Source organism: Electrophorus electricus, chromosome 2, assembly GCF_013358815.1.
Source record: "Electrophorus electricus isolate fEleEle1 chromosome 2, fEleEle1.pri, whole genome shotgun sequence".
NCBI classification, from domain to species: domain Eukaryota; kingdom Metazoa; phylum Chordata; class Actinopteri; order Gymnotiformes; family Gymnotidae; genus Electrophorus; species Electrophorus electricus.
Genome location: NC_049536.1, coordinates 16405974 through 16430107, shown reverse-complemented (window position 1 = coordinate 16430107; position 24134 = coordinate 16405974). Strand labels below are relative to the sequence as shown.

General features: G+C 42.2%; 2 protein-coding genes and 1 non-coding gene across 3 annotated transcripts in view; all 3 read right to left on the bottom strand.

The window, feature by feature from the left end:
- LOC118242550 (N-acylneuraminate cytidylyltransferase-like) overlaps window positions 1-24134 on the bottom strand; it is a 50273-nt gene that overhangs the window by 15897 nt on the left and 10242 nt on the right. The gene's annotated exons all lie outside the window — the stretch shown is intronic.
- On the bottom strand, window positions 17052-24120 carry LOC118240985 (N-acylneuraminate cytidylyltransferase-like). Its single transcript, XM_035523765.1, has 9 exons — window positions 23967-24120; window positions 23517-23746; window positions 23254-23396; window positions 22667-22822; window positions 22242-22375; window positions 21715-21809; window positions 21362-21533; window positions 19269-19434; window positions 17052-18824 (listed from the first exon to the last, which is right to left on the bottom strand). Exons 2-9 carry the CDS (start codon window positions 23732-23734, stop codon window positions 18280-18282), a joined length of 1629 nt encoding a protein of 542 aa, XP_035379658.1. The 5' UTR covers window positions 23735-23746; window positions 23967-24120; the 3' UTR covers window positions 17052-18279.
- Window positions 20548-20688, bottom strand: LOC118241003. The gene has a single exon (XR_004775776.1). It is a non-coding gene; the product is annotated as a U4 spliceosomal RNA (small nuclear RNA).

The following is a 24134-nucleotide window of genomic DNA, read 5'->3' as shown; positions in this document are numbered from 1 at the left end:
AGGAATTATCAGAACAGAGAATATAATTGGTTGCTTTCTCTAACTTATTAAATTGGCAAGTTTGTAAGGAAATGTTAAACTTTCTTTCACACCAATTTTGGACAAAGATTTGCTTTAATAATTACAAATGGTTAATTTCTTTGAGCCAGTACTTGAAGCATAAGTTTTAGCAAACACTGCTCACGTAGCTGCTTCACTGCAGAAGATTTATATTGTGCATAAACATAGACAAAGATAATTGTCATACTACACTACACTGCCGTCACCGGATGGCACCTCATCCAATCAGAGACATACCGTGAGATCATCACCTGAGTATTGATTTCACCTGCTTTCACTTAAGTCCATGTTTAAACACTACCCAGAACTGATCTATGTTGCGAAGTATTGCCTCCAGTATTTACTGTGCGTACCGAGCGTTATTATCTAGTTTTATCTACTGTGTTTCGGTTTTGTCTTTTCTCTTTCCCGATTATCGCTTTCCTGATTATCGCATTAATTTACCTGGTTACCATAGCTCTCTGTTTTCTTTTGGCTCGGACTGATTTGCTTCATGATCTGGATTACCCCTAGCATTTCCTTACTGGTTTTGACCCTGGCCTCTTCATCCACCATTAATTTGAGTTGCAATAAAACCCCTACCTTCTGTCCGCGAGCGTCTGACTTTGCTTATCACATCACAATAATACGCACGGAGACCTCTTGCTTGTCTTCTTGTAACGGGGAAGGGATGATTTGCGAACACACTTGCGAAGTGCCGGCGCTTTGGATGTTATGAAGGACAAGATTTACGGAGGAAGCCATAATGTGAACAACGAGGCGGATATTATAAATGATTAATAAATTTAATAACAGAAACAGAACAGCACAGAACGGACAGGTTAACATAAAACAGGCTAACAAGTTGAGTACGTGAACTGGTAGACTAACGGAGAATAATGAGAAATATAACTAGAACTAAAGGGGAATACACAGAACTGGGTTGCTTATTAATGACCACCAACAACACAGGGAACAATAAAAAACTAAACAAGGAAAGCAACATAGACAGCGGTGGTAACTAAACAGGGAGCGCGGGGAGAAAGTGCATAGAAACGACGGGCGAGATCAAACGGGAATATACTAAACACATACGAGCGAAGACAAATGTGATCTAACCAGAAACAATGAGCGACAAACAAGAGACGCAGAAACTGGGTTTACATAGGAATGCAATAAGGGGCAAACTCGGAACAGCTCTAGACAAAGGGGAGGAGACACGGAACTATGGAGACTGACAAAAACCCGGAAGTAACTCGGTTGCTAGGGAAACGGGGTGTGACACTTCAGATTATGATTTTACAACAGCGACATCGTGGAGATATCATGGAAAGTCACTTAGCTCCCTAGAGTACCACACAACATATGTTGAATTCTGGGAGACTCTTTTACAGTCCCATCCTTTAAAATAACAAATTATTTGTAGTATTTAATTGTCGAAGTCCAGGAAGAAGCCATGTGTAAATATGAGACTGCAGAAAGGACAAATATTCCTGAGCAATAAACATATTTGAATAGACAGCATGTGACTCCCTCTTCTTGACAACAGTCAGACCTGTTGTGTAAGTTACGTTTTTACATAACTACTAATATACCTCATGCACAATGCTGGTATAACAGCTTGTGGAGAAGTACACGCTAAGAAAATATATGTTAAAAATGACACAATTTGTCTAAAATTTTAATACATGTAAAAAGTGTATGCAGGGACAGTTATTGTGACAATGATTTAAAGTTATTGTGTACGTTTTTTTCTATCCAGCGAGTGTATAAACTAATCAACATATACCTGCACAAAATGTGTTTATGTCTAACCGGTATAATATTCAAAATGATGTATTTTTTTAAATGAGAAAAACATCAAAACATTTACTTAGTTACTATTTATTAAACAATAGTAACATTGTCACATAATAAATCAGAACCATAGTATTAATACACAAAAAAGCACAAGATAGTAATAGTACAATAGTAATTACAATATAAGAACACATTTTCAACATTAGTCAAATAAAAAAGTATGGTTCACTTTAAAGAATTCAATCTTATTACAAATTCATATACAAAGCTAGGATTAGATGTGATCTAAATAGTTAAAAATTGTCACGGAACGCTCCCCTTCCCCCTGATAACATGGTATATCCCGCCACATACAGTGGGAGATCATTGACTGTCTCATTTGTAACCATGCCCCTGTTGTCAGCACACACCTGCACATGGTTTATTGTTGTGATGTCTGTATGTATTTAATCCGCTGTTGGTATGTGCCTCTTCGTCTGTCTTTGTTACGTCTTTAGTCGTACTCATAGTCGTCTGTTTGTGATGTACATAGTCACTGTCACGGTACGGCCCCTCCTCCCAAACATCTACCCTTGTGTGTGTGTATGTGTGTGTGCTTGTGGCCACGCCCCCATGTATTTCAGAGCTGCTCCTCGTTGTGTTGTTAATGTGAGCGTAAATAAGTCCTTACTGTAAACATTAGTATTGTCAGTGTTTGATCCCCCGATGGCCTTAGAGCTACGTTGTCTTCTGTGTCTATAAATAAACGTCATTGTGTGTATCATGGCTCCTCTTTGCATCCTGCTAAGCCTCCCCCCGTCACAGAAACACTGACCGCTGAAGGATGCCAGGAAAGAGGAGCAAGAAGAAGAAGGGGAAGAAGGCATGTAATCGTTTCTCCCCAGCCCTTGCGGGGAAATCCCCCATGTTTTTGGGAACTCTCCACACCGGTACAACAGGGGAGAGTGTTCCTGGGAAATTTACTGGGGGGCCCTGAGAGTAGTACGGGGTTGTACTCGGCGGAGTACCGTAACAGGTATGATGGCGACCAGAGCAGAGTGAGGAGTGTCAAGACATCAGCGTCCGGTCAGACTCAGAGGTCGACCATTTGGAGAATCCCGTAATGGAGGCCCTCCATGAGGATTCTCCATCTGTGATGGACACATGGTCAGCAGAGTCAGAGAGCGACGAGCATCCAGTGCCCAAGGTTGCGCCCAAAGCACATCGAACTCGAATCAGCAAGCCCCGCGTGACTCACAAAGAGGCGGTGCCATCATCGTCTGAAGACACTACCTCACCTGGGGCACACAGCCCCAGGGCTCACATGCTTGCACGCAAGCCTCAAAGAGACAAAAAGGAGGCGTCACCAGTGCCCGCCCCAGAGACAGGCAAAACCACTGGTGCGCCTCCTAAGGCATGTGTACCAAAGCCAGAGAAGCCGTCGCCACCCAGCTCAGCAAAAGGTGATCCCCCACAACAGAGTGAGACTCCGAGCCAGCTGATGACTGGGGGACAGGCTGGGGCTCCTGCCAGTTTCCCCGGACTTATTCATAACTCATTGTTTAATTATGTGCATGTACCTGTCCCGGTCACTGTCAGTCCCAGTCACATTTAATGTATCCATCGCTTTGTCTCCATTTGTGTCTGTGCCTGTGCCCATCAGTGTGTTTGTCCCTGTGTCTGTTATTGTTCTGTCTCTGTCCTTCCCTCCACTGTCCTGCTCGCACTGGCCCATGATGGTTCGCTCGGTCCTCCGGCTTCGGCATTCGACGTAGGATTTGGAGCCGTAGCCTGATAGGCTGCTGCGCCGGAAGTCTCACCATCGGGGAGGGGCTCTGTCCCGGTACGGCCCCTCCCCCCAAACGTCTACCCTTGTGTGTGTGTGTGTGTGTGTGTGTGTGTGTGTGGCCACGCCCCCATGTGTTTCACATCTGCTCCCCGTTGTGTTGTTAATGTGAGTGTATATGTAAACGTTAAAGTAAACATTAATATTGTCAGTGTTTGATCCCCCGATGGCCTTAGAGCTATGTTGTCTTCTGTGTCTATAAACGTCTTTGTGTGTATCACAGCTCCTCTTCGCATCCTGCTAAGTCTCCCCCCATCACAGTCGCTGTTGAGTGTTACTCCGTTTCACCCTGCATGTTATACATGAATGCTGTTATGTTTACCATTAGTGTTTTGTTAATAAACATCTGTCCACAACGAGGAAGTCAGTGCGTCCTGCTCCTTGCCCTGCGGCACACGGGCCATTACAAAAACATTTGCATTTGCAACTAAAAGTTCATTTTATTCTTATACAGTGTCTAATGTCAACATTGAACTTTTTTATAAATTCATCACAGCTTGGAAGGTTGTTAGTTTCATTTTATGTGAATTACAATATTTTTATTCCTAAAATGTCAGTTAAAACACTATAAGAAATAGTTCTCATATAGAAATTTCATAAACACAAAAAAAGGTTGAGGATAGCAACCACACCCAGGTCTTCCAGGTAGCAAGTGTATGCTATGACTACTAGCATAGCATATGACTTTGTTATAGCAGACAGAACACACATTTAACTTCTGGCTGACCATCACACTCCATCTCACTGCCCACTCCTTCAGGGAGCATACCTGTGCACTTCACACCTTCCATGTGTCCCTCACACCTCCACCCTTCATTCAAGGGGACCATGCATGCCCCTCACCAGGGGTTCACACCAGACCATCCCATTTCTGACACCATTTGTGACAAAGGCTGAGGGCAGCAACCACACCCAGCCTCAAACCTGGGTCTTCCACAGAGTAAACATGCTCTGACCTCCAGAGCTAGCTGAGTAGGTGAGCACCTGAGGGCAATGTATAAAAGAAAATAGAAGGCACTTCTGATAAGATGTGGAACTGAGATATTGTAATTTATCATGAGTAAAATAAAAGATGACCACAAATGTTTTTGTCAAGTAGGTGGTGCTAAAGAGATGTTCTAACTCAAGGGTGCCTAAATCTGGTCCTGGTGATCTACCACCCTGCAGAGTATAGTTCCAAGCCTAAACTTTATCCAATTAATCATGGCCTTCAATGGGTCCTTACTAGTAGTGCCAGTTGTGGTAGATTAGGTTAGGTAGATTAGGTAAACTCTGCAGGGCAGTAGATCACAAGGATAGCACTTAAGCATCAGTGTTCTGAAATTAGTCTGTGAATATTTTTGCCACAGTATTAGTCCTGTGGTCTGACTTCACTCAAGAGCTTTGCAGCAGTTAAGAGGAGAAGCCATTTAATGTAATAGGATTGTACATATTATATATGTAGATTTTATGATTGTATACACACATGAGGGAGCGGAATGAAATGCAAGCAGTTTTACTGACGAAACAGGACAGGTTAGAGGAGTCAGGCAGGTACTCGTAATCAGGAAGTGTCCGGAAGACATCCAGGGGTCAGGAAGGAGACGAGGTCTGAAACACAGACAGGATTCGAAAACCAGGAAGTATCTGGAATGCTTGGTATGCAACATGGAGTTGGCAATAGCTCACAAAGTGAGTGCGAGGGAGGGGAGTTTAAATAGGGGGGCAGTAATGAGAATAGCATTTAGGTGTGTACTTAGTACTCTGGCGAACCAGATTGGAGATGTCTGCGAGAAGAGGTAGACGTGGCAGTGTGGGGATAAGTGGTTCCTAGTGTTTGTAATAGTAGAACTGAACAGAATAGTCACTGTAAATTGTGGAATACAGTGGATTGTTTGTAACCGACAAACTAGTGTAAATAGCCAATGAAAAAATGTTAAAAGGCATCATCTTCCATTTTCTTTCATTACTTCAAAGGTTACAAAGGAGGTAGCTGAGTTACTTCATGTACCTATTAACAATGTAGGGAATTTGTTATCTCTCCTCACTATTGATCCAGTCCATTTCTAATTCTTTTGGCAATTATGGGAGAGCAGGCAGGAAAAGGTTATAGGGTGTTTAGTAAATGGCATTTTCCAAGAAACAGACATGAATGATGATGAGTGAGGGAAGAGGGAGATGCTTCTGGAACTTGGAGAAAGGTTAAATTCGGAGTGATAAATGATCAACTGTACTGACTGCACTGTTCTGGGCCCAGAGATGATTTACAAGATTTTTTTTTAAAGTAATGGTTTGTTTATAATAAATGGAAGGATTTTAAGGAAGGCATAGAAGAGAAACACTCCTGAATATTTGAAAACATTCTCTGATGGCTCCCATCCACACTGTAAGTCTTCCTGTTTACCTAGGAAAGTATTCTGGGTCTAATATAATAAAAAGTGAATAGGGGCATAATATTATGTATTACTAATTCTAGTCAATACCTCTATAGTGTTTATAAAATTTTAATAGGCAGTCATCCTGCATTTTGCCAAAATCTGCTCTTTCCTATGAATTCTAAAATTTATTCTGTACCTTCAAGCTGGACATGAGGAACTACTTGTGCTCTTTTTGACTGACAAACACCACCCTGTAAACACCACCCTGATGGACTGTGTTTCTTTTGTCCTCTCTGAAAGATCGACAAAGAAAGTTGTCCGATTACACTGCGCAACCAGACACCTACCCTAATCTCCCTTATCTATTCCTCTCTGTCTAGCCAAAGTCCTCCCTCTCTGTATAGCCATGAACCTGGGTTTCAACTTCCTTTTTCGAAAGCCTTTTCAGATACTTGCTAATGGCTTTTACTGAAGCCAGTAATCTTCTCCAATACTCCCCCTCCACCCCACAGTTCCCAAACAACCGGACCTCAGTAGCCCATGCATAATTAAAGAAGCTTTTATCACATGCTATTCAAAGTCACCTCAGGGCATTAGAGTTAGCTGGGGTCACTGAACTGTCCTTGGAGAACTGATGCATGACCACAGTGCAGGCTTTATCTGTCCTTCACACCTTCATGCTCCCCGGCTATGGATAATAAACCACATCTCTCTGTGGCATTTTACTGCCAGCTAGCAATTCAAGACAAAAACACCACCAAATCCCATGAGCATGGCAATAAAGGCATCCTTCAGGAGAAATAAATCAACAAAATAACAAAAACTCATTCAGCAGCATAGAGGTCAGAGGGAGCCTGCAAGACATTAGGTCATGCCCCTTATGGAAAAAGTATTCTGGGCATCTTGCTTCCATATAAGGACAGTGACAAAAACACAAAAGCAGCTCAGAAGTGATCAAAGCTTTGATTGACTTACTAATCTCACAAAAAATATGAAGGTCCTGATGCACATTAACCACAAGCAAAGCAAGTGTGTGCTCTGGCACTCGGAATTTCAAGCATCTTTTGTGCACAATTATTGAACTGCAATGGTTTAGGAGCTATCAGAAGTCGCAGAGGGAATGGTCTCATTAATGGCACTATGAAAAGTGTGATTGCTTTGCATTCATTTGAATTTTTAATTCACATTTTACACAGCTCCACCCTCCTCAATATTCAGGAATTAGTGTGGTAGCAAAATCACCATAAGTTATCTCAGGGGATTGTGATTTGTTGCCTGAATATATTTGACTTTTGGTGTTATCTGATAACCTCGCTACCCCCAAACACTTTGAAGTCTAAAGAGTCATCTCAATTTGTTGAAATTAACAAGAACTATTGGCTTGTTTTATAGAGCAAGTCAGTTTACAACAAACATTTTTGATAGCTGACATATCAGATTCATGTAATGAATTGAAATTGTGCATTTCAAGGTTGATAGTGTCGCTGACAATGATGAAGGGAGCTTTAAAAACAGGAAGGGAAACCAAACTTTAACTGTGTCCACCTAAGAATGAAAAATGTCCTTACTACAAATGACAAACCTTTTATTACAGCTGAAGGGAACAAGTAAGAATGAGCTGATCCAGCTCTTAAACCCTGGTCCTACAGGTGGTAAACATGTGCCCCAACAACTGCTCCAAAGAGCCAGCTCTCTGGCATAGCAGCCAGAGCACCCATTTCACCTCCCTGAGCTGACGATCTCCATCACACCCCCCTCTCTCCTTTAGGGGGTGACTGCCTGTGTCACCACACTGCGGTTCCTTTTTGGATGTGCGCACCTGCACTTCACCCCTTCCCTGGGTCCTTAAACACTATTCTGAGACTGATGAACTCCTAATAGTTTGATGCATGCAAGTGTGGTTTTACTTAAACTAGAAGTAGTATCTCAGTGTTGTCAGCTCAGTTTAAACTGGTACGGTTAAATATGCTTGATCACACTTTACCATGGTAGGACTTGTACAAAACACAAGGCATTATGTTTTTACTTGCAAAGACTGTGTGAATGTTTACACTCATCTCAGGACTAGTGGATTTTTCTTTGCAGGAGTGTGACCCATTTGCTGTTATCACAGGCACCAGAGAGCAGAGCTAAACCCAAAGGTATTAAAATATCCATGTGCTGTCTTCTGTCTGCTGTCAGCATCTAATAAACCTCCCATGTGGATGATGTATGAACATGTCAGCTGTGAAAATTATGGTTCTCTGACCCTTTGGGAAGCAGCTGCAGCTTAAAGCCACCAATGCACCACAGCTCTTCTTGTGTGTGTGACTTTGATGAATTGAGTCACATATAGAACATATTGTATGCCATCATCTGAGTTTGGGAGTCTGGGAGGGCAAAGAAAAGTCTTTATGATTTGACCTTAGAGATACTGAATCTCTCACTTGTAGTATGGTAATAACTATATTAGTGCAAGTATTACATTTTTACTTGGATTTTAGAATGCAGAGAAAATGAAGCACTTGAGCCAGTGACCTTCTACACCATGAATTCTGAAATCAATCCAAAGAAGAATGTAGGTCAGGCAGTAAGCTCCTGCAAAAGCCAAAAAGGGCTGTCATAAGACTCATCAAGTCTTAAACAATGTACGCTTATGTACAATAACTTTCTTGCCCAATGCCTACAATGCCAAACAAAATAGAATTCTCTCATTTCTCCAAATCATAAAGCAAAATAATTTTCAATTTGGACGTCAGCATGCACACTGCAATGAACAAGCCAGATCCCTCAGAGTTTCTCTGCTGCACTATAGGTAACGATGCAACAGATGTGGACTGCTTGAACCTGGCTGGACTGAGCGCTGTGCCCCTGGACACCTCTGTGATGGCGCTCAATGCAGCAAAGTACCAGTGCCAGAGTGCAGCAGGCCATGGTGCGGTGCGGGAGTTCTGTGAGCACATTCTGCTGCTGAAGAAGATGCGTACCCTCCAGACAGCAGGGAATCCTCACTGCCAGAGCTTGCCACCAGGCCGAGTATCACTGCGCCTTCCTCCCCCTGCGGGGCCGAGGGCTTGGCCAAACCGGACCTGGTCACGGCACACCGCTGCGAAGAAGTGTGTCCGGCGGCGGCCAACGGCATGCTCTGCTCCCCACTCCCATGTCCCTCTTGGGGGACAATGGGGGCAGCGTAAGTCACAGGACCGGCCCTCGTACCAAAGTACTCGGGGTCACACTATCACATGCTGACAGGGGTTTAAATACAGACAAAACACTTAACACCAAATCCTGTGCAGGTGTGTGTTGTCCCAGGGGGGCGTAGTTACAAATTAGACAACCGTGAATCCCCCCTACACGCGGCGGGCCGTACCACGTGACTCGTAGAGGGAGGAGCATTCCTTGACAGAATTGAATTTGGCCCAGTTGTACTATAATTGGTAGTTTATGAAAAATATCAGAAAAAAAAATCAAATGTTTCTTAATCTGGGACTAAACAGACATCACCAAAGAAAGACACTGATATCAACATGTTATGATTCAGTGTTTTTTAAATGTCTAATTTTTCCACTTCCACTTCACACAGTATGTTGCATAGGATTTAATGTTCACTTTAGTTTCATTTAGAAAGGATAGCTGTTTTATTTGCTATGTTTGTTTTAAACACTCTAAGCTTATGTGAGGTTTATGTGAGTGTAAAAAGTGGTGGTGTTATGAAAATGTGATGTGTAAAGGGTAATGAAGATATATTATGTTTCTATACATTGAACATGGGTCATTCTTAATACATATGCATTAAAAATAAAATGGTCATTTTTAAATTCAGATAAGATAATTTCTGTACTTTTGACATTGACTGGGCCTTTTGACATTGACTTTCTTGCCCACAAGGTAGCGCTATGCTCAGCTCTGTTGCTATCCTAGATGAGTGCGAGCCACTCCCACCTCGTCTCTAATGGACAATTGTATTAGCTCAGTAGCTGCACTCCATCACTGTCAGTAAACTGGTCCCTCAGCACCGATGCAAGCATGTGTCTTCCAACACTGTCTGGGCCAATGGATTACCCTCCACATCCCCTCCCATTATCATGTATTCCAAAAGCTGACTGAGTGATTAACTGATTTTGCACTAATGAACTCATAGGCATTGTGACATGGCAAGTACAATTCTCTTAATGCTGTGCAGTTACAGTTATAGTATCAAGGAACTCTAAAAATGCTGGCCACAAAACCAGAGAAACAGGAGTTTGTTATGCTTCCAGATTAAAATATCTCATAAAACATGTCTGCTGAGAATTTTATGAAGCAAATCTAGTCCTACCAAGCCCACCTGTGGCCCCATGGCAGGCTGGGGATCTGACAGCTATGTTTACTGAGGGAGAGTGGCAGAAAGCCGGGGGCGGGGGGCTCTAATAAGGTGACAGGAGCCAGCAGGAGCTAGGCTGCTGCTGCCAGCCTGTCAATCACTAGGTGCACCTACGAACAACGCACAGGGTCTCATAAAGCCCTATTGATCCTCTTTAATTGGTTTTGTCACACAAACCATGAGCCAGACTGCAAAGAATAGGAGCGCCTCCAACTGCATTGATCCTACTTCTGGGTCTTAACCAAAATTCTTACACTGACCTTTAATTAACTAATTACCCATCTCTGGGAGAAAGAGGAAAAAATACATGTCATGGAATATACATTTTCAACACTTCAAAAAATAATAGGTTATATAAATGCTAAAATAATTTCCATGCAATAAATGGTATCATGATAATCCACAGTACTGAACAAAAGCTCTCCTATTTAGCAAAAGAAGCATCGCTAAACTACAAATGGAAATGAATTCATTGGGTTCCTGAATAAAAATGACATACTATCTCTCTGAAATGGCCAAAGACATATTCTCCAATATCTATCTTGCCAGAAAAGACACTCTCTGAGGCATGTTTTTACTAACAGCTTTTAATTGAATCACCTCAGGGACGAATTTATGGCAGCACTAAACCAGAGGTGGGATTTCAACAATGTCAGTCAGGCATCTTCAGATCTACACCAGTCTTCGCTATCTTTGTAATCTTTGCTGAACTGTTGATGATACCAGAGGACATATATCACCTTAGTATTATTAAGAAACGTTCTCTTACTTAATTCTGACAAAACAGAGTTGCTTCTATTGGGCCCCACAGTACTTGGAGAACTCTTAGCAGTCAGTCAGGCATTTTATTAACTACTTCCCATCTTAGGTAAAGGTATAGATCTGGGGATCCATGGGCATTGAGAATTACTGGGATGTTATAATGCTGTCACTTCACCTCTCTTTTGACACTGAAGTTTGTGGACTGAGAGCGGCAGAGTGCTGATGTTCCAGGGTGCCCTCATGCCTGTGTTTCCTTGTGGCTCTATCCTTTTTGCTATGCTGCCATAGCTAGATCTACCGGAGTTCCTATTTGCACATTATAGTTCCCTAATTTACAAACCCTCATACCTGGACATGCCGAATAATCTGTTCTTTCTTTCTACCAAGGTACAGCTATACCTGATGTCATGATGTTGCAGAGCCTCAACTCGTCTCAGCTGCCATAGCTACTCCCACCATCCCCTGATGTTCCCTGCTGTAGCCCACCACACCTTCATCCCAGCACACTACTTCTCTGATGCCCTTAATGGACATTCTCATGTGGAATGGGTTTCAAATATATGCACACCATCAGGACCAGACTAGGACTTCTAGAAAACTGGACTAGACAAGAATTGCTCATTTTTTCATTTTACTTAGTTATTTTTCTCTTACAATTGTTACTATTGTGGTGACTGTTGAGTCTTGGTTCCTCTCAAGGTTTATTCCTCATGCTTTATGGAGTTTTTCCTTGCCACTGTCACCCTTGGCTTGCTCGGTGGGGGCTTGGACATTTGTAACGCTGCTTTGTGACAATATCTGTTATAAAAAGTGTTATATAAATAAATTTCATTTGATTTGACCAATTGGATTTTGCTCCATCTCTTAGTGTTTTTCATTTAAGTGGAAATCACAATATGACAATAACTTGGTTTCTGTTTATTGTAATTGTTAATTGTTCTATGAATTGTCTGTTGACTTGTAAAGATGGGTTGCCTTATGGGTTTCCATGCAAATATGCTTCTGGAGAACTGAGCTGCATTGCATCAAGACAGATTAGAGGTGGGAAAAGGACACATCTGTTGGCCGTGCTGTGTTGTCCTTTCTCTAGACTGTGAGATTCACCATTTTGTTCCAATAGCACCATTCCTGACTGAGGGCTCTGGTTTAATAGAGTCACTGAGAGAGAGCAGTTTTGTGGAACAGTGGGTGAGTAGCAAGTCTGAACACCCAACAGGCCTGGCTGTGCATGAGCAATGAGAGCTCAGCAGCATGCTGAACCAGAAGGGCAAGAGTTTATTGGGTTCACCCTCTCACACAGGGTGAGGACTGTGTGGTATTGCAAATCAACAAGCTTACAGGGAGCTACCAGAGGATGATGCAGGCTTCCATACTACCAGTATCGCTCCGCTGTTGTTCTGGGTTGCTCAACATACATTATCTGGATATCTATTTTTCTTTTGAAACAGGTTCAATAATCAAGGCAAAAAGCCAAAAGAGGGATTTCTTCAAAACAATCAATTGTTTAACATACATTTCTTTATTTCTGTTGTTCACAGGTCTGAAAAATATATGTAAATGCAAATTTGTGTTGTTTCATTATTTTACAGAAATGTGTTCAGCGATGCTTTATAAACTTGCTGCTTGGTCTATATCAAGTTTCAAGTTTGGTTTATTCGTCACATACATAGTCATACACAGTATAACTCGCAGTGAAATGTTGGAGAGTGCTCTGTCCAAACTGAGGAAAAGAAAACAGGGGTGCATAGAGAAATATAGATATTCTCTATATGCGAAATATATATATGCAAGATAAATATATATATTCTATGTATGTACAAAATATATTAACAATGTATGTACAATATATGTATACTATGATTATATACACAATGTACAATGTATATGATTGTGTATATATGTACACAATCTACAGAATGTACAGATCCATTTCGTATAATAACATATCTACAGTTGTTGTGTAACAAGGTAATTGAATATATATAAATAAATATATACAAATAAATAAATATATATACAAATAAATAAATATATATAAATAAATATATATATATATAAATATATATATATAAAAATATATATATATATATATACATATATATATATAAATATATATATATATAAATATACATATATATATATATAAATATATATATATAAATATATATATAAAAAAATATATATATATATATATAAATATTTAAAAAATAAATATATATATATAAATAAATAAATATATATAAATAAATAATATATATATATATATATATATATATAAATAATAATAAAAAATAAATATATATATATATATATATATATATATACACACAGATATACAGTTATGTTACATGGTGGTGGTGGTCCCCACAGTTTCAGTTTCCCTGATTCAGGGCCCGAATGGCCTGTGGGAAGAAGCTCCTCTTCAGCCTCTCTGTCTTGGCCTTCAGGGAGCGGAAGCGCCTCCCTGACCTCAACAGAGAGAAGAGTCTATTGTTGGGATGGGTGGGGTCCTTCACAATTTTCCTGGCCTTGATTTGGCACCGCTTGTAGTAGGTGGTCTGCAGGTCAGGAAGTTCCGAGTGAGTGATGCGCTCTGCTGAACGCACTACCCTTTGAAGTGCTTGTCTGTCCTGCTTGGTGCTATTTCCAAACCAGACTGTGATGTTCCCCGTGAGGATGCTCTCGATAGTGCAGGTGTAGAAGTTCCGCAGTACCTTGGAGGGCAGTCTGAAGTCCCTTAGGCGTCTGAGGTGGTAAAGACGCTGACGAGCCTTCTTTGCCAGGGAGCTGGTATGGCGGGACCAGGACAGGTCCTGCGAGATGTGAACACCAAGGTACCTGAAACTATCTACTCTCTCCACCGTGGTTCCACTGATCCTCACAGGTTGGTAGTGCCGCTCCTGCTTCTTGCTGCAATCCACGATCAGCTCCTTTGTCTTACTGACGTTTAGGAGGAGATTATTTTCCTGGCACCAGTTTTCCAGGTGTTTAATCTCCTCCAGGTAGGCCCTCTCGTCGTTGTCCGAGATCAGACCCACGACAACGGTGTCATCAGCAAACTTGACAATGATGTTAGAGCTGGAAGTGGCTGTGCAGTCGTAGGTGTACAGTGAGTAGAGCAGGGGGCTTAGGACACAACCCTGAGGAGCTCCAGTGCTGAGGGTGAGGGTGGATGAGGCGCAGTTGCCCACCCGTACTGATTGTGGTCTGTCTGTTAGGAAGTTGGAGATCCAGTCGCATGCAGTCCTAGATCCCCCAACTTAGTAGTGAGTAGGGAGGGGATGATAGTGTTAAATGCTGAACTGTAGTCGACAAATAGCATTTTAACATAATTTCCCCTCCCTTCGTCCAGGTGAGTCAGTGTAGTGTGGAGCAGATGTGCAATCGCATCGTCAGTGGAGCGGTTGTGGCGGTATGCAAACTGCAGTGGGTCCGTGGAGGCTGGCAGTGAACATGTGATGAAGTCTCTGACTAGCTTTTCAAAGCACTTCATCACGACTGATGTGAGGGCGACAGGGCGGTAGTCATTGAGGTCGGAGGGTCGAGGTTTCTTCGGGACGGGGACGATGGTGGACCGCTTGAAGCTGCACGGGACAATACCGAGCGTCAGGGAGAGATCGAAGATGTCGGTGAATACCGGGGCTAGCTGATCTGCGCAGGCTTTGAGGACCCTCCCGCAGATACCGTCTGGTCCCATCGCCTTCCTGGTATTCACCCTTTTAAAAACTCTCCTCACGTCACTCTCCGGCGCTGTTCTATGGTGGGCCCCGCGCATGTGCCATTGGCTGCGTCGTTAGTGCCAGTGGACTAGCGCTGTTAGCATTAGTGCTGTTAGCACTAGCGCCGTTAGCATTGGCGCTGCTAGCATTAGCGCTGCTAGATGTAGCCTCGAAGCGAGCGAAGAATGTATTCAGCTCGTTCGCCAGACTCATCCGCACTCATCAGTCCGGAGGGTGGGCTCCTGTAGTCCGTGATCGTCCGTAGTCCCTGCCACAGGAATCTAGAGCCACTCTGCTGGAACTGTGTCTCTAGTTTCTTCCCGTAGCGCCGCTTCGCCTCCCTCACCGCCTTGCGCACTCCGTATGCTGCAGACTTGTACTCGTCCATGTTCGCGCTGATGATCCCCGCATTGTAGGCAGCAGTGCAAGACTTCAGAGCCTCGCGCATGGTTCTGTCCACCCAGGGCTTCTGGTTGGAAAACATCTTGATGGTGATTCTTGGGATCGTGTCGTCCACCAGTTTCCCAATAAACCCTACTACTGCCTCCGTAAACTCGCTGACATCATGTGCTGCGCCGGAACATGTCCCAGTCCGCGTCATCCAGAGCGTCCTGCAGAGCGGCCACCGATTGGTCTGTCCAGCGCGCGACCTCCCTCTGAACCGGAGCTTCCCGTTTCAGCCTTTGTTTATATTTTGGTATGAGGAAGATGGCGGCGTGGTCCGACTTACCAAACGGTGGATGAGCTAGTGCCTTGTAACTGTCCTTGTATGGGGTGTTGCAGTGGTCTAGTGTCCTATTTCCCCTGGTGGGGAAGGTTACGTGCTGGTAAAGGTTGGGCACTGCACGCTTGAGGTTAGCGCTGTTGAAATCCCCAACCACAATAAGTGCAGCGTCCCGGTGCTGTGTCTGAAACTGTGTGAGAGCCTCATGAAGTTCACACAGTGCAGTGTAGATGTTAACCTGAGGTGGGATGTACACGTTGTTGATGATGACCGAAGTGAACTCCCGGGGAAGGTAGAAAGGACGAAGCTTGAGGGCGAGCCGCTCCAGGTTGGGTGAGCAGGAGCGGGTGAGAGTAACAACATTGACATTGTTGCACCAGCTGTTGTTTACCATCACACACACTCAGCCGCCTCTCGACTTCCCCGAATCTGCCGTCCTGTCCATGCGGTGAACCGAGAAGAACTCGGCCGGCTGGATAGCGTGGTTTGGTACCGCTGGGTTCAGCCACGACTGGGTGAAGCAGAGGAGATTGCAGTCCCGAATGCAAATTTTCCTCAAAATTCCTCTTTAAGTATGAATAAAATACTACAGGTCTGATCATTGCTGTAAATTAAGAAGGAGCACATTGATCAAGCTACATTCCTGAACAGCACTCAGTTGCCATCGTAATTATTTACAGTATAACACTGTTGCCAAGAGAATAAACTTACTCCAGTCAGCGAGCGTTTCAGTTTACATTTTGAGTCCCCATGCAACCCATGCATGTTCACCCAATAAGCAAAAGGTTTTTAGATCAATAAAACAAGACAGTTAATTCTCCCAATTATTAGCCCAGTGCATAGTAACTACATATGCCATAAAACTGGAAAAATCTAAAACATTTCAAATATGCACATGCAAGCATCCTTTACAATATTTATATAGAATCTTGATGCCTCCGTGAATTTGATAGCCCCGTGATGATAAAACCAGTGCTTTTGTTGAATCAGAAATGCACTTCCCTAAATAGAAATAAACTTTTTTGCCTGGACCAAGAGAACTGCAAACTGAATTCTGTACTGAGACTTCAGATTTGATGACCAAGGTTGCCCTCTGTTGTCTACTAGGGTTCATCACCAAAGGTAAACAATCATGCCAGTTTTACAGAGACAGAGTGATGTTTTGAAAACTCCTCATTGTCATGCCAGGCCCAATCAATGTCAAAAGTACGGAAATGATCTTATCTGAATTTAAAAATGACCATTTTATTTTTAAAGCATATGTAATAAGAATGACCCATGTTCAATGTATAGAAACTAGGGATGGGAGTTTAACGCGTTAATTTCGATTAATTAATTACAGGGAAAATAACTAAACAAAAAAAATTAACGCATTTTAATCACACCTTTGCACCGTGGAACGTTTCTCAGTGCACGAGTTCCAGGCATATTGACGCACAATGTGATGAGCATGATGGAGATGACGGAAGAGGCTACGTTGGTGGATGGGAAATTTAAATACAAGAAACTTCCAGATGGAAGTACAAACAAAAAATTTGTTATTTGCACTTTATGCAGGAAGGAGTTTGGTCATCACAGAAGCACTTCCACCCTTCGTTACCACCTCAACGCAAAACATATTGGGGCTAGCGCGCAGGTCAGTAATGTTAACGTAGCTGCTAAATGTGATAGTATTCCTAGTACGAGCAAACAGTGTCGCCACTCAACAGTCGACCACATGTCGGGGTTCACATTCAGAAACAAAATGTCAAAGTCCACGTCAGACAAATTGACCAATTCACTAGCGAGACGGATTACTGTGCACTGTAGATAAAGGGTTACAAGAGACGCTGCAAATTGCGTCAGCTGATGCAAGTTACGAACTGCCGTCCAGAAAGACAATGTCCTGCCCTGCCGTGGCCCGAAAATATCTGGCCAGTCCTGCCACGTCTGTTCCTTGTGAGAGACTTTTCTCGCTTGCTGGTAACATAGTTCAGAAGAAGAGGGCAGCATTGACCTCTGAAAATGTCGAAAGGCCAGTTTGTCTCAGTAACTGGCTGAGGAAGCAGTAGATGTTATCATAAGGCCAATGGGTTTGTGTTATTGACTTAACTAAATGTTGATCATATTGACATGCTTGATGTTGTTGTTGTTTAACTTGGGGAGTTTTGCTCAGGATATTGTAAGAATAAGAAGAACTGAAGTCAGAGGATGTCTTAATACCATTTTAGATGATGGTAGACAATATTTTATCTATTTTATTTTATTTATGGGAGCAGTTGAAGTCAATCAGTACTTTTGTATTTTTTGTCAGAATTTCTAGTGTTCTGAAAACTGTTTGCTCTGTGTTTTCTGCACTAATCTATTGGTCTGTATAGTAGACTGGTGGGAAAATAAACAAGATTTTGAAGTTTAAGCTTATGTTCATTGATTCATTCGTCATCCAAACTTAAATTAATATTTCTCATGTTAAATATTGAAATGTGATTAAAATGTGATTAATTTCGATTAATTAATTACAAAGCTTCTAATTATTTAGATACATTTTTTTTAATCAAGTCCCACCCCTAATAGAAACATAATATATCGTCATTACCCTTCACACATCACATTTTCATAACACCACTTTCTACTTTTTTCAGAACTTTTTTCAGAACGGCTGAATTCAATTCGGTCACGGAATGCTCCTCCCCCCGCGTGCAAGGGGGATTCACTGTTGTCTAAATTATTAACTACACACCCTTGGACAAAACACACCTTTTTTGTCTGTATTTAATCCCCTGCCACTGTGTGACAGTGTGACCCCGAGCGCCTTTGGTACGATGGCCTCTCCTGAGACAAGGGGGGCCCCCATTGTCCCCCAAAAGGGATGCGGGGGCGGGAAGTGGTGCACGCCGCAGCCGCCGCCCCCGCCACCACCGCCACTGCCACCGCCACCATCGTCGTCGAGAAAACTTCTCCGCGGCGGTGAGCCGTGACCATCTCTGGTTTGGCCAGGGCAGGTACCGGCCATGGGCCCTGCAGGGGAAGGAACACGCGGAGATACTCGCACTGGTAGCAAGCGGCAAAGTCTGGGTGGGAGGTAAGCTCTGGCACTGAGGATTCCCTGCTGGCTGGAGGCTGTGCAGAATGTGCTCGCAGAACTCCCGCACCGCACCATGGCCCGCGGTACTCTGGCACCGGTACTTTGCTGCAATGAGCGCCATCGCAGAGGTGTCCAGGGGCACAGCGCTCAGTCCAGCCAGGCTCAAGCAGTCCACATCTGTTGCATCATTACCTATAGTAGTGCACAAGAGAAACTCTCAGGGATCCGACTTGTTCATCGCAGTGTGCATGCCGATGTCCGATTTGAAAATTATTTTGCTTTATGATTTGGAGAAATGAGAGAATTCCATTTTGTTTGGCATTGTAGGCATTGGTTTGGTTTGGTTTTCAATGTTTTTTGTCATCATGCTAAAAAAATGTCAGTAAACACTGGACTGTGAAACCTCAGTGAATAGTAATGAAAAGCAGGTGGCAAACATTTATGCATGTTTTTTTAGCTGAATGAGCTTCTGGCACAAAACAACTTTTCCTGATTAGCTGCAGCTATATTTCTAACCATTCTAACAAAATATTTTAACAACAAAAAAAATCTAATCACTGTATGAGATCTACAAACCACAAAATAATCATTATTTAGAAGGGTAACTAAAGGCAAAAGTAGAGAGAAATCACTTACCAATATAGGCCACCTCTTTCCATTCTAGCTTCTTCTCCTTCATCAGTTTCTCAACCTCCACCTGCTTCGGCTCATTCAGAGACATCACAACACAGCCTGTTTTCTGGGACAGCTTGTCTGTGAGTCTCCCCAGTGTGGGGTTCTCACTGGAAGTCAGAAGGATCACCTGATAGGACAGAGTGGAAGAAAACATGCAAAAATGATAGCAGGTGTTACATTTGAAATACTGATTTCAAAAAGTTCTGTGAGGCTCCATTATGTCATAGGTTGCTATAAAACATCAAACAGTTTTATACAGAAAGAAGTAATGCTACAAGAAGCTGTAACTGTAGGCGTCAGGTACTCTGATTCTAGAAATGTGGATTACACTTTGAAATCCAAATGGATCTGTGTAAAATATTTTCTCTCCATTTTTTTTAAATGCGATGGAGGAAGATCCTTTATACAATGACAGCGAATATGGCACCGCGGTACAAATGTAATGATGCATACACAAGCGTAACATTTGGCACGTCAAGTTCCCAGATCAATCGTTACACTGTTTCATACACAAAGTCTAACTCAGAGCAAAACTTCTTTCAAAGGATGTAACAATGACCCACAGGTGGTAGTTTATTTATAATACTTTATGGCTATTTTCTAAGAGCTTGTTAAGCATTTCTTATTTAATAGACTACAAAACTAAACAATGTAATAGATGAGCAACAGCAAAGGTCGTTTTTAAAATTGCATGTGTACAAAAATCAAATGATTAACTGTAGACCTCTTTTATGTGTTTTTGCTATGCTGTGTGATGTATATTTAGTTATAAAATAAGACTGTCTGTGTCAATGACCTGATTTAGAACTTTAGCTAGCTAGCAAACTAAAAATGGAAAGTCAATAAAACAAATACGAATTGTGGAAACCACAGATTTGCATCTAGTAACTATTATGTGTTAAATAATTATATTCAATAATACTTAATTATTATCATCATTATTTTTCTAAGACTCGTCCTTGTAACAAGGAGAGCACCTGGGATCAGGAACAGAAAGACAGGCAGCTGTTATTTCCTCCTGCAATGTTCATCCTACATCTGTTTTGTATTCTTCAGATAGACGTTTCAGTAACGTCCCCAATGAAACCACAACTCGTGTCTCTTCCAGAATAAAATAATTTGATTAAACCTTTATATACACACATTCATACCAATGACACCATAGCATATAAACACTGCAAAACTACTATAACCATAACTGATGAAAACATGCTTCTTACTTTCAGACAATTTATATCAGCCTCCTGGAAGACTGTCAAAAATTGCCAGTGCCGACTATATCTCAAGTCATCACGGCAGGGTATTGGGTAAAGTTTTCAATTAGCAATAATCGCACCTCAGATAAACCTCATAAGCTAGGATACTGCCACGGCGCAAGAATAACCTAAAACCACATGAGTTCGAGCATCTGAGTAACAGGGTCCCTATGCACATCGACAGTTCTTTGATTTGCCTTAGAAACTCCAGAGCTACTAGACATGCAGGCTGAAATTAGAGTTTCATATAAAATAATCAACAATGATCAACACTTCTTGATCAATGTTTTGTGTTAAAACATGAATACTTCGAATGTTACAAAAAGTGAAAGAAAGAACACAATGCATGATGAGTAGTGGACAACAAAGAGTAAGGGTAAGGGGGTGGTGGTAGAGGTGGGGGTTAAATTAGTGTGAACGTTTGGTCAATCACCATAAGGGGTGTGGATTGCACCAAAGTGGGTGGGGAGAAATTGCATTATTGAAGGCCCAACATGAACACCCTGTAAACATACCTGGTCTTTCGCGGCTGAAATAGTGAATTCACAACCTACAGTTCCCTTGTTTATATTTATTTGTTTATTATTTCAATATAAAGCAGTACAGAATAACCCAGCATTTTCACCAATGCTTTCATCAAGACTGTTTTGATTCAAATTTACAGACCCTATGTAAATATAAAACACACAGTCTTGATTTTAAAAAGTCTCCACTGCCCTACCCTAAACACACAAAGAAAGCTGTGGTTTAATTAACCTGATCACAGATCAGTTTAGCAGGACCTCTATTAATACCTACCTCTGTTCCTTTTCTCTGCAGCATGGTGATACCATCCAGATCTCTGCTGTTAACAGACACCCTCTCGTCTCCATTTGCAGACAGAGAGATCTGCCCATCTGTCAAACAGCCCAACACATTACACAGGAGAAGCCGCACCAATTCCGGCTTGTCCTTACCGAAGTAACCAAACCTGCATGGAGGCAAATGTGCACGCACGCACGCACGCACACACACACACACACACACACACACACACACACCCCTGGATGTTGATCTTAAGGGTTGTGGCCATTCTTGCCTGAACACTAAGAGAGCAAAAGACGAGAAGGAGTGAGCTGTGGAGATGGTTCTGTGCTCTTCTTCTGGTTTACCTGAGCACCTTCTGTTCTGCAACAGGCCAATCTATGTCATTGTCAATATCAATGCTGTACTCTGCGGGCATCTCAAAATAGGCCATCTTCCCTCCCTACAAAAGGCAAACATCACAGATCACCACACTGCATGCCCTTTTCAATATCTTAAATACAGCCCATAAAAGATTATATAAATAAACCACTAACAACTTCTGGGACAACTAATATTCTGTAATAAGAAGGAGGCTCAGGTCATCAACAGTAGACACTGCTGAGTGGGCAGAAACTTGTGACTGCCATTACGTTGTGGCTTGCAAACGGATTTTTGTTCCGAGTTCGTTCTTACTGGTTATGTTGCTAGACCTTTGATAAAAGTGAGTATCTGAACAATTGGTATAAATGTTTGTCACTGCCTGATTGGTTTGAATCTTGTCAGTGTCCCTGTGTTATCCTAAGGTGTGTGGCCTAACTGCTCAGACAGAAACAAATTCTGAGATTAGATTAATTTGCTGCCTGCATCTTGAACACTGTGGACCTCAGCTCACCTGCAGGACTCCTTCATCTATAAGTTTTTTGGTGGCGATGTAAAAAGATTTATTTTCACAGAGCTCCCCAGGCCAGTCCTGGCGACGGGGCCTCTTGGCTGGGTTCAGGTTCAGGGCCTTAGTGTCGGGGCCCTCTTGAGTAAAAAGAAGAGACAGGAAACACTTCAATTAAGCAGCTGTGCAGTAGGCTTGAGAAGAGCTGGAACAATCTTTAACCAAGAGGTTTTTCGGTTCAAGAACACTGATCACAGAACTTGATTCACTTTCCATTTAAAACTCATAAATGCACAATACATTTCAGAAACGTAGCCTAGAGACCTTGCCAAAGAAAGTAAACTACTTAGTTCCATCCCAATGTGACTGAATTCCACTTATACCTCAAACACATCCATCTATGTAGGCTTATCGGTGCATCTTTCACACACCTCCTTTGGTGACCTCTTGCCAACGGAAGTGGTGTCTGCGATCGACAGAGAACACAGAGTCGTAGCCTTGTTTGGTCACCATCTCCACTGCCTGTATAAGGTGGTGTGGGTGGAGGCATGGAGAGGTGGCCTGAATATTACAGATGATGTCCACCTCTAAGGGAGTGGTGCGAAGTGTAAAAAGGGAAATACAAACTATGATTAGACAAAGTCAAATAATAGTCATTGAATTATAACAAATAATTAGTATGTGATATAACATAGAACATGTTACATACTGTATGACTATGTATGTAAAAAAAACAAAAAGCAAACCTGAATTGGATGCAAATGTTGGTATGAATAAATATGAGAAGGATAGGAAAGTGTCTAATAAAAAGCTCAGTTAAGCAGACTCTGCTGCAGTTGTTTATATGAATAAGTGTTCATTTAAACAGCAAAATGAATTGGGGTTGATTAAGTATGCAGCTGATACATACAAAATGCATGACACAATGAGCCAGATATGAAGTCCATTCACTTTTAAACACCAAACTAATGGCTCCGAGCTTCTGATCTGATCAACAGCAGAGAACAACATAACTTGCCTGGGTTCATTCGGCAAAACTCTTGAATAGTTTCCAGGGAGCTTGTTGTATCTTTGGACACTTCTGCACTCCTCCTGTGTACTTTAGCCCCCCATTTCTTTGCCACCCGCTCAATCTCATCGTGGTCAGTGGATACCCACAGACTGTGGAAATGTCCCGGGAAACATCACGTCAAGACAGGAACAACTGGTTTGGTGGCGGTCATCCGTACATTCATACTGCCACGAGTTGCAATTTGCAAATTACTATATTTAACGAATTACCTGTCAAACACATCAGAGTCTATAGCTGCCCGTATAACCCATCCGATCAGTGGAACACCCGCCAACAATTTTATGTTCTGCAGAGGAATTCCATTGCTGCCGCCACGAGCGAGAATCACCCCAGCTACGTGTCTCTCCTTAACAGTATCTAGTTTGGTTGACTGATTACTGCTGCCTTCAGCAGCGTTATCTACAATTTTCCTCTTTAATCTATTCATTCTCTTCAAAGGCTACGAAAATAAAGGGATCGCAAAAGAAACAAAGCTTCAGTAATCGGTGATGGTAAAAACTGGCTTAAAACCTATTCTGCTACGGAGAACATTCAAGAAATGAAGCGCAATTCAAACTAATTCAGTTTAAAAGCAACTAGCGTAGCGTATTATCGGCCACGTCAGTACAAAACATCGACAATCTAAGATAATGGTAAATAAATGTAAGCGCTTTACTAACCCCAATTAGTGTTTTTCAGACGAGATAAATGTTTAATAGTCTAAGATCCAAGACCTATTAGATTTCATGGGAAGAAGTTTTTTCAAAAACAATTGTTTTTTATATCCTTTGACATTGTGGCCGTCGCGCAAAAACGGCTTCACTTCCGGTGTTCCGTAATTGACCTTT